Genomic DNA, 11,915 nt, shown 5'->3' with positions numbered 1-11,915 from the left:
CCCTCCCCTTTGCCACACCCGCCATCCATCTTGCCACACTCCCCCCCCCCCCCACCAAACAGGCCTACACAACACACCCCTAGACAGTTTCCACCCCCTAGTTTCTCCTATTTTCCCCAAGGCCACCAGGGGTCCTAGATCACAGCTAGCGCTATGCCTAGGGCCCCACCAGGGTACTAGGGGCCCACACAGGGTACTAGAACCACCAGGGTAGGACCCCGCATAGGGTCACCGGGGCACTTGGTCACGCCAGGCTCTCAGTAAACTCTTTTTTCTGATAACGCAGATAAGGAATCAAGGAGCAATTATCAGCATCTCTAACACGTACATCGTCCGGCGGCGGTGGCGGGGAGGAGGGCATCGGGGACGCGAACCTTAACCTCTCCTTAAACACTCTACTAATGGCTTTCCAACATTATTTAGATTTATTATCTCCCCGTGTTTATTAAAGTCGATTACCCCCCCCCCTCTCTCCTTCTATTTGTTGTCTTCAACCTCGTTCTGATAGTTCCTGCGACGGTGCTGGAACCAATCGTACTGACCTTTGCCTTTAAATTGGAGACTTTTGATAGCTGTGGAGAGTGGGGGAGGCCTGCTGCATGGGTAACAGCTTCTATTTCGTATCAACCTACCCCTGGTTTTGCGCCCTGGAGAGGCTACTTCAGACCGACAATGTGAGCGCAAATAGTCTCCCGAGACTGGCGGATGCCTGCTACTACTACTACTACCTTTTTTGGTAGTAGTAGTAGTAGTAGTAGTAGACTATTTATTGAGAGTCTACTTCAGTCTTGGTCTCAACAGCCCTCCAGAGGGTGATGGGCGGTATAGCCAGCACCAGACAGCAGGGCTAACATGTATGTCTACCGCTAAAGGATCGCTCAGAGTGTAGACTGTTTGAGTGAAATATTCTACAGTTCATAGAGGAACCTGTCCACAAGCAAGGTTCGTTAAAGCGGCGGCCGTTCTTGCCCTTCCCCACCAAGACACACTCTACAACTTCTACGCATTGTGCAATAAAAATAAGTTTGTTGTCATATATAAATATTATTATATGTTAAAAGTTCTATGTATAGGTTAGTGTAGGTTAGAATAGGTTAGTGTAGGTTAGTGTAGGTTAGAATAGGTTAGGTGTTTTAATTTATTTGATTTATATATTGAAAGATTTATATATTGAAAGAGTTCTTACATTCTTGTACAGCCACTAGCACGCGTAGCCTTGCGGGCAGGTTCTTAATCGTATGTTCCCTGATATACGACCCGCCAAATAGTTTTACAACCAGGTACCCATTCACTGCTGGGTGAACAGAGGGGGTACAGTTAAGGATTGGCACTCAGTCAGTCCTCCCCGGCCAGGATACGAACCCAGGCCAAATCGCTTGCGAAGCACAGGGCGAATGTGTGATCACGTCGCCACGGGTTTTAAGTTCTGCTGGCGATTATTTGCATGCCTAGCACATGGGTGAGCCAATTCCATAGTTGCGATTTGAACAGGTGAAGCACTGTTCGATAAATATTCGAACGTCAACAGCTGTGAGTGGTGTGCTAACCGTTTTTCATTCACAAACTGGGGGTTTGGCGGCTGGATTAACGAGCATTTGGCCTTTGTTGATGAAAACGGGCTGCGTAGAGATTAGTGAAGGAGTAGAGAGAAGAGAGAAGAGAAAAGAGAGAGAGAGAGACAGAGAGAGAGAGAGAGAGAGAGAGAGAGAGAGAGAGAGAGAGAGAGAGAGAGAGAGAGAGAGAGTGAGAGAGAGTGAGAGAGAGAGAGAGAGAGAGAGAGAGAGAGAGAGAGAGAGAGAGAGAGAGAGAGAGAGAGAGAGAGAGAGAGAGAGAGAGAGAGAGAGAGAGAGACCTTACTCCCAATCTCTTTGTAGTAACATAAGATATATTTCAGGCGTTAAAGATCTTTTTAAAAAAATCACCACAATTAAGTGGAGCGAAGATCGGTAGAGAGGACAAACTATGCGTGTGTGTGTGTGTGTGTGTGTGTGTGTGTGTGTGTGTGTGTGTGTGTGTGTGTGTGTGTGTGTGTGTGTGTGTAGTCATCTAGATGTGCTTTGCCGAATTGGAACTCGCCCCCTAAGCCCCTAAACTTCCGAACAAATTGGTTACGCCAAGTACCGAAGCCAGTCTTCTACCCACATACATCCATTACAAATGAATAAATCCCCAAGGGCCGTGACGAGGGTTCGAAACTACGTCCCATAGGATCCCAGAAACAGGGAGATTTATTCATTTGATGCATCATTGTGATTTGTGTGTGTAATTAATGACAAATATCATAATGTCACTGTGTAAGCAACCCTTACCACACCAACACGAGAAGAACCTCCTGTAATTACCCACAAGTTTCCTTAGTCATTACAAAGATTCCTTAGCGTCGCATGAGACATTCTTTCCCGCTCTGCAGGCGGTGGAGCCCCGAGGGGGTTGGGGGGGGGAGGGGGGAGGACTCATCAGATGGCGCGCCTCGCAGCACTGCCAACACACAGGTAATACCACACCACTAAGAGTACTCACCCCGGTGAGTAATAACTATACCACTGAGTATGTAAGCAAGCGGACGGGGGCCGGTCCTCATCCGGGGCTGCCTGTCGCAACTCCCTGACGTAGTGGCTTGATGAAACATCTTCAGGATAATTTACAAACTTTCCCGTCTCTCTGGTTTCTAATATCCCGCCTCTACACATTGTATATATATATATATATATATATATATATATATATATATATATATATATATATATATATATATATATATATTGGTAGCAGTCCTTGTTGTAAACAAACGTTGTTGAATATGACCGAAAGGGTATGATTAATGATTCTAACACGAATCTTGTCAATATTTCTTACGTTTTTCTTCACTGTCGGGGGTAATTGAAAAATTAACTCTCCAAAGTTCATTTTCACATTTTTATTTATGGTCTGACGCCTAAAAGCATTTCGCAAGGACTTCACACATTTTCAAAGACAGATTTTTACACACACATCATTTCATGCTTATATTCGTTTTTGGGTGAGGTGATACGACACAAATGTTTTGGGTGAGGTGACAAAAGACAGAACATATATATATATATATATATATATATGTCGTACCTAATAGCCAGAACGCACTTCTCAGCCTACTATTCAAGGCCCGATTTGCCTAATAAGCCAAGTTTTCATGAATTAATGTTTTTTCGTCTACCTAACCTACCTAACCTAACCTAACCTAGCTTTTTTTGGCTACCTAACCTAACCTTACCTATAAATATAGGTTAGGTTAGGTTAGGTAGGGTTGGTTAGGTTCGGTCATATATCTACGTTAATTTTAACTCCAATAAAAAAAAATTGACCTCATACATAGAGAAAAGGGTTGCTTTATCATTTCATAAGAAAAAAATTATAGTAAATATATTAATTCAGGAAAACTTGGCTTATTAGGCAAATCGGGCCTTGAATAGTAGGCTGAGAAGTGAGTTCTGGCTACTAGGTACGACATATATATATATATATATATATATATATATATATATATATATGAAGGAATCTTCATTTCTTCTGAAGATGTATTCAATATACGAAAGTACTTAAGGAAATTCCTGTTTCATTTTCCTCCGTGGTCTGACATTGTCACATTCTTAATCACGTGTTTATTTTCGCGATATACACACACACACACATATATATATATATATATATATATATATATATATATATATATATATATATATATATATATGTATATATATATATATATATATATATATATATATATATATTAGGAACACGAATTACTGACTTGGATTAGTTTTGACCAAAATATATATATATCCCAATCACATATAAACTAAAACTAAATTTCATAAGAGAATTGTGGAAAACGTTCAAAACACACAATTACTTTGAGCTCACCAGTGATGAGGTCAAAAGGAATCTGTTGGAGCTCAATGTGACAAAGGCTGTTGGGCCTGACAGAATCTCACCGTGGACACTAAAAGATGGTGCATAAGCACTATGCTTGCCACTCTCTATGGTGTATAACAAGTCGCTGAAAACAGGAGACCTACCAGAAAGCTGGAAGACAGCTAATGTAGTCCTTATATACAAAAAGGGTGACAGGCAAGAGGCACTGAACTACAGGCCAGTTTCTCTAACTTGAATACCATGCAAGTTGATGGAGAAGATCGCGAGGAAAAGGCTCGTAGAGCATTTGGAGGGAAATAGCTTTGTAACGCACCAACAACATGGGTTCAGAGATGGTAAATCGTGCCTCACAGGTTTAATAGAATTCTATGACCAAGCAATAAAAATTAGACAAGAAAGAGAAGAGTGGGCAAACTGCATTTTCTTCGACTGTCAGAAAGCTTTTGACACAGAACCCCCCAAAAATGGCTGTTACAAAAGTTGGAGCAACAGGCAGGAGTTAAATGTAAGGTGCTCCAGTGGATAAGGAAGTATCTAAGCAACAGGAAACAGCGAGTAACTGTAAGGAGGGAGACATCCGAGTGGCGAGATGTTACCAGCAGAGCCCCACAGGACTCTGTACTTGGACCCATCCTGTTTCTAATATATGTAAACGACCTTCCAGAGGGGTATAGACTCATTCCTATTAATGTTTGGTGATGCAAAAATTATGAGAAGAATCAAGACAGATGAAGATAGACGGAGACTTCAGGATGACCTGGACAAACTGGAGGATTGGTCTAGAAAATGGCTACTAAAGTTCAACTCAAGAAAGTGTAACGTAGTGAAATTAGCCGAAGGGAGCAGAAGGCTGAACACAAGGTACCATCTGGGAGGTGAAATCCTGCAAGAATCAAATAGAGAGAATGATCTAGGGGTTGATATCACACCGAATCTCACCCCACAAGCCCACATCAAAAGGATATCATCAGCGACATATGCTAGATTGGCCAACATAAGAACTGATTTTAGAAACTTGTGTAAGGAATCATTCAGGACCCTGTATACCACTTATGTCAGACCAATCCTGGAGTATGCAGCTCTAGCCTGGAGTCCATACCTAGTTAAACACAAGACAAAGTTAGAGAAGATTCAGAGGTATGCCACCAGATTAGTCCCAGAACTGAGAGGTATGAGCGACGAGGAAAGGCTAAGGAAGCTAAACCTCACGTCCCTGAAAGACAGAAGAGTAAGGGGAGACGTGATAACCACATACAAAATTCTCAGGGGAAATGACAGGGTGGACAAAGACAGACTCTATAGCATGGGTGGGACACGAACAAGGAGACACAGGTGGAAACTTAGTACCCAAGTAAGCCACAGAGACATTAGAAAGAATTTCTTCAGTGTCAGAGTAGTTAGTAAATGGAATGCACTAGGCAGTGATGTGGTGGAGGCTGACTCCATACACAGTTTCAAATGTAGATATGACAGAGCCCAGTAGGCTCAGGACCCTGTACACCAGTTGATTGACAGTTGAGAGGCGGGACCAAAGAGCCAAAGCGCAACCCCCGTAAGCCCAAATAGGTGAGTACAAATAGGTGAAATAGGTGAGTACACACACACACACACACACACACACACACACACACACACACACAAATAGCAACTGTGGATGGGAATGTTTCTGGAGCTCCGTCCACTCCGTCAGAGTGGGCGGAGTGTGGGTCCTAGTGTGTGCGGTGGTCGACCTTGGCCACCGGGGGAAGAAGGTCGACCTTGGAACCCCGAAGTTACTGCTTGAGTTTTAACCTTGATTATCGTTATCAGTCTGGCCGCGTCCACCTCCATACAACGGAACCCCTCGACCGCCAATACTCACCTGTTGCTGCCTTTCACCTGTTAACAGCAACCTGTTGCTCCCTCTTACCTGTTAACGACTTGGGGGTTCCTGTTGGCCGCTCTTCGGCCTCCCGGCCTTTGGAACAACATCGTTCCCTCATTTCCATTGGCTCTCAACAGCCTGCGAGAGCCAATGGTGCCACCAAACTCCCCTAACAGCTCCACCCTCCTGGTGTATGGGGGCGGTTTACTAGTCAGTCCTAACAGCTGGGAACCCCAAATGTTGTGTCCTAAATCTGTTTGACCGAAGGGTAGTGCAGACAGCAAGAGAGAGAGAGAGAGAGAGAGAGAGAGAGAGAGAGAGAGAGAGAGAGAGAGAGAGAGAGAGACAGACAGACAGACAGACAGACAGAAATATAGATATAGAGGTGGAGGAAGTGGGGAGGGGGAGGAAAGAAGACAGGAAGTGGGAGTCGAGCACATTAATCATAGTTTTGCGATAAGATGCTGATGCTGCCAGCGTCACCACAGGGGTCAAGGGTGACGCAACATGGGGGGGGGGGGGAGAAATCAGGTCATCCTCCAGAACACTAGCGTAGAACACCATGAAGAACATTTGAAGAAGAGAGAGAGAGAGAGAGAGAGAGAGAGAGAGAGAGAGAGAGAGAGAGAGAGAGAGAGAGAGAGAGAGAGAGAGAGAGAGAGAGAGAGAGAGAGACACGATACACAGCACATTGCACTGCACTCAAGTCATTGCATATCTGCCCTCACACTTCATGAGAATGCTTTACGGTGGTAATGGTCAGTGTAGGCCTGGCAGGAGCAGCTAAGGAGGCAATCAATACAATGTCTCCAAGAAGGGGTGGGGGAGGAGACATTGAGAGAGATCAATACAAATCAAAGGGCAATGTCTCCAGGGGGTCAATATGTCACCTTGTTCTGGTTACCAGTGAGTGAGTCAACATCACCTTTACCAAAGACACGGATCTCTGGCTCCAATAACATTACCACTGTGGGTGTGGGAGGCAGGGCGTCATTCCACCATGGGCGAGTGACGCATCAACTCTTGAAATAGAGATGATTGCCATGGGAGACTCCCATGAGAGTCAGATTATTCCCATGAGTGGGAGACCGTCTTTAAGTTCATGGGAACGTTTTATAGGAATTTGGTTGTTTTAATTTATTGGCGTTTATGGGGAGGGAGGGGAGGAAGGGGAAGGGAGGTAGAGGAAGGGGAGGTAGGGGCAGGGAGGGGAAATGGAGGGAGAAGGGGGGGGGGAAGGGAGAGATTGAGAGAGGCTACCTCCTAGCACCCAAATCTGACAGTTAGCGCTTTGTCTTACGAAGAGAGATTTTTCCGGTTTCACCACAGAATACAAGAGAGGATAACCCAGTTGACCTAACGTAAACCGAGTTCACCACAGGTTTACCCTCACGACATAAACAAGGAATGCCAGGCGCAGTTTCCCCCCCCCCCCGTACGTTGACAAGTGAGGGGGGAACTGCGCCCCCCTCCCCCTTCATGATAACACAACAGAACGAATATAAAATATATCGCGCTTGGGAAACATGGCGACAGTCTTCTAGGATGTACTAGAAGCTAGTTTTCCAGAGCTATACAGTTACAGGTGAGGGGTGAGGGGGGTATCCAGTAAACAGTTTACACAGGCTACGAGGTCACCGTACCGTGCACGGTGCATGGAATCAATTGACAAGGTTTGTACTGGTTAAAGTCATCCTCCTGGTCCACTTCCAAGAGCAGTTAGGAGTTGGGTTAGCAAGAACGAAAACAGTTTGAGGGAAAACAAAGATGTTGAGCGTACTTACCTAAGGCTGGGATGAGGTGAGGCTGCTTAACTTGTCGGTGGTGGTACTGGTGGGGGTTGTGGTGATGGTTGTGGTGATGGTGGTGGTGGTGGTGGTGGTGAGGTGTGAGGAGGTTATGCCCCTCACCACCGGACAACCTCCCCGGCGCAGAGTGTGGGGGCTGCCGGACCAGTGGAACACTGAGCATGGCGCTCGACGCAGTCAAGTCCCTGGCGCGGTCCGCGCTCGTCGTACGACACACGTCCTTAACACTAACACTCGTATTCACAAAACTCCCGCCCTGCCGGCCCTCTGTCCTTCTAGGGTCCTCCATCCTAGCACCTCCCCAAGATTTGGTATACTGAGGTTTATGGAGCAAACTTGAGCTTCCCTGAGTATGGCCGACGGCGGGAACCTCCCCTCGATATTGTCCAAGGGTTGGGACAGTGCCCCGATACTGTTCAGCCGAGGGGGCCAGGCTGTGGAGTTGGCCACGATTATGGACCGTACCCCGAGCCTGGCCAGAGGGATAGGGTACACGAAGGCCACATGGATTACCTAAATGCTGGCCCGAGGGATAAACTACTCGGTGTGGGCCAGGTAGTCCTTGAGGGTGATCGGACGGATAGGCTACCCCTCCAGGATGGAGGGAGTGGCGCGCCACGCCTCCCGGGTGAGTAGGGTAGTGAGCTAGAGGAGACTGGGAGACTGCTCCAGTAACATCAGCCACGCGCAGGTGGGTGTAAGCGCTATTCCCACACATCGAAGTGCCTCTCTGCGGTGGGTGTAAGCGCGCGTACGCCGCAGCAAGCTCGGGCTTAATTGGAATAAGTTCGCGTTTTATTTCAGTAAGCTCGGGCTTAATGTGAGCCTTTGTTAGGTCGAGAGCGGAGGCGAGAGTGTGCGAGTAGGGTCTGGTTGCTCTGAGCCTCTCGTTAACCATCGTCTCCTCCGGGGACCTGCTTCTCTTCCTCTTGGTCAAGGTCGCTCCTGAAGGCAAGGCAGCGTCCTCGTGCGCGAAACGAGACGAAGAGACTGCCATGAAGGCTGACGGGGCCTTCGGACTGTCTAGACTGACGCTGCTGTGGGGACCAGGAGAGAAATTATTTAATAGATATCCCAAGCCATACGCTGGCGGGGAAGTCGACGTAGTGGTAGGACGCACAAGTCTATCGTAGAGATCATCGCTGTCATCGAACTTGAATATGGATACTGGTGTGTCTGGAGGGCTGGCCGGCAAGTCTTTAGCCTCAATGACGGTCTGATGGTTAGTGTCGTAACTATCACTTAGTCTCGGCCGCTTCTTGGGATGTAACTTGGAGTTAGGTGAGGCTGAGTCTTGTCTGCCCTCCCTGGCACTGTAGTCCAAAGGCTCCAGGGCCGGCATCGGCTTGCTGATGGCCGGTGACTGTAGCGGAAACTCTGCTGTGTGCTCTTTACTCATACGTGACATGATGAACGTCTTCAGCTTTGGGGTGTTGCCTTGGTCCCTGAAGAAGGCGAAGGAGGGAGACTGAGGGGAGCGCACCTCCGCCTCCAGAGCATCTTCGGTGTATTGCGCCTCCATTCTTAGCCTCCCAGTACACCGGCTCCAAACAGGGAAAGTCTTTCCACAGGTTAAGCAGGAAAGGTCTTGCAAAAGGGGGAGCTGCCTGACCTCTGGGGGGGCCCGCCCTAACGGCCTTGTTTCGTGGATAACATCCTCACTCAACACTTCACACTCGTCACTTTGTGCGCCACTCCTACATTCAATAAACACTTGAAATGCTTCTCTTATAATTCACACATGTAAATATATCTATCACTTGGAGGTAAGGCACAGTCGAGCACACATCACTCCACCACAGTACCACAGCATCTTCCCTTCTTGTTCCACGTCATTTCTCGGGTAACATAACCTGTGTTCAAAACCCCTCTCACCGAGAGAGCAAGGCTGGCATGGCAGCTGAGCGAGGAGTAACGTGGGTGCCCACAGGAAGGACAACTGCCTGTGTTGGCAGCTGGAGTCACACTACCCCGCGAGCAAGTATCCTCTGGCGTCCACCACAACCCTGCATATCAGTGATAACGCCACTCACAACACCCCGTCACGAGGACGCGCTCGTTTGTCTTATCACCGAGGCCTGCCACCGAGCAGATGGGTTAGTCAGTCAGTTAAGGTGGCGATAAAACCTGCACATGTAGGCACCTGCGACGCCTCCACACTACACAACGGACGTCGCAAGGCGATGCTCTTAGAGGGGGAGGGAGAGGGGAAGGGAATGAAGGGTGGCTCTGCTAGGCACTCTCCTGACTCCGCTGCTGTCCGTGTGGCACTCCCAGCACGCGCGGGGGATTCATCTTACCTCGGGATCAAAATAGACACGCACTCATCTCCTACACGAGCCGTTGTGACCTTAAGACTGCGGTGAACGCCGGCCGTGGCCCGTGGACACATGGTGACTGCCACACACACGAAGCAAACTTGAGAGCTTGACACTGTGGCACTCGTCCCGCCTCCAGGAAGGATGCCTCTCTGCTCTCCCCCGGGCACAGCGCGATAGCCGACCGTTGACCTCGCGAGTAAGGACCCCCAAGGTCAGCATTGTACCTTGCAAATGGCACCAGAGGCTTATCCACGCCTTTCAGACAACGGGGGCTGCCTCTCCCGCGCTAGTCACCACACGCACGCTAAGAGAACCATCTCGCCCACCACACTACGAGCCACGGAGAGAACGGATAGGGACGTTGACAGATCAGATAAAGGCATGGTTGGACTTGAAAAAGGGTGGAGGGGGGGTGTGACCAGATATAGCGTAGCGAGCCTAAACTAGAGTTGATGGTGAGGCGACTAGAGTTGATGGGTTGCTGCTAGACTAAGGCAAGGTAGGAGACTATAAGCCGTACCTAGAATTGATGATCGGGTGGGTTGTCTTGGAGGTGTGACTACTCGGCTTCATGTGTCTTGGCCTCACATGCCCGAGGATCCCAACTTCGTCTCTGGGGAAAAGGAGAAAAAGACAGTTACACTATGTAATACACACACACACACACACACACACACACACACACACACACACACACACACACACACACACACACACACACACAAACAAACACACACACACACATACAAACACACACACACACACACACACAAACACACACACACACACACACAAACAAACACACACACACACACACACACATACAAACACACACACACACACACACACAAACACACACACACACACACACATACAAACACACACACACACACACACACACACACACACACACACACACACACACACACACACACAGTCTGTAGTATGTCTTCTACAGCATCCCTCGCTATATTTCCCTTTACCCTTGTTGCCCTCCTAGACCAGCCATCTCTTCGTTCCTCACCTCACCAACACACTCTCACTCCTGGAAGCATTCCAGGACCAGCCCTCAGACTCACCAACCAAAACAACTGGAAACAAACTTATCACCTGAAAAATCTCTTTAAAATCGAAACTTCCTTCCCGGTACACTAACCACAGCTCAACTTCCTCTGCACACAAAGGTCGCGCTCGGAAAACGTTTGTACCGCAAACGTTCCCATGGACTTGTCTCATTCCCTCATCCCCCCCTCTCTCTCTCTCTCTCTCTCTCTCTCTCTCTCTCTCTCTCTCTCTCTCTCTCTCTCTCTCTCTCTCTCTCCTTAAGAGGACAGGACCAAAAGGCGGAGGAACAGTGGCTTGAACCACGTGGAACCACCGGGGGATCGAACTCAGACCTTGCACAAAAAGTAAGGCCGTCGCTGGACTAACCAGTTTTTAGTGGCTCTCAAGAGACCAGTCGTTTGCTCTGCAGGACCTCGGTATGCCAAGCACACTTCCGGTCCAAAACGATGCAAAACTCTTACATATAAAGCTTTGTCCTGCGCCTTAATTCCACCTCACACCTCGGCAACCTGTGATCTCCCGCGGCCTCCAGATCAGCAGGTCATCCGTAGGCCGGTCAGCCTCCACACGTAGACGGGAAACTGTCTAAAATATCAAGCAGGCCTTGGAGGCAAGCCCGTCTCTTCTGTGTAGTTTGTGTGTGTATGACTGGCGGGGAGAGACGGGGAGACGGGGAAGAGGAGAGAGAGGGAGAACGAGCCTACACATTACTGTCCATGGTGAGATGTCCTCAGTGGAAGTTTTTGTGGCAAGGTTGTGAATGTGTGATGGTTTAGCTTGGTCATCCAGGCTGGGGCCGGTAGTTCTTAGTGGTGCTTAAGATATATGTGTGTGTGTGTGTGTGTGTGTGTGTGTGTGTGTGTGTGTGTGTGTGTGTGTGTGTGTGTGTGTGTGTGTGTGTGTGTGTCCACAACGGTCTTACCCACACACACACACCCGTCACCC

At 48.2% G+C, this 11,915-nt stretch overlaps 1 protein-coding gene across 2 annotated transcripts in view; it reads right to left on the bottom strand.

Moving 5' to 3' along the window:
• LOC123761701 (uncharacterized) overlaps positions 1–10,419 on the bottom strand; it is a 70,561-nt gene extending 60,142 nt beyond the window's left edge. For both annotated transcript variants that reach the window (XM_045747811.2, XM_045747812.2), the window contains exon 1: positions 7,561–10,419. In XM_045747811.2, coding sequence (XP_045603767.2) covers positions 7,561–9,106 — 1,546 coding nt within the window. In that variant the 5' untranslated portion in view covers positions 9,107–10,419. The remainder of the gene's footprint in view (positions 1–7,560) is intronic.
• Positions 10,420–11,915: the final 1,496 nt, after the last annotated feature.

Source organism: Procambarus clarkii, chromosome 24 (assembly GCF_040958095.1).
Source record: "Procambarus clarkii isolate CNS0578487 chromosome 24, FALCON_Pclarkii_2.0, whole genome shotgun sequence".
Lineage (NCBI taxonomy): Eukaryota > Metazoa > Arthropoda > Malacostraca > Decapoda > Cambaridae > Procambarus > Procambarus clarkii.
Note: the sequence above shows the minus strand (reverse complement) of the source record. Positions and strands in the feature narration are given on the sequence as shown.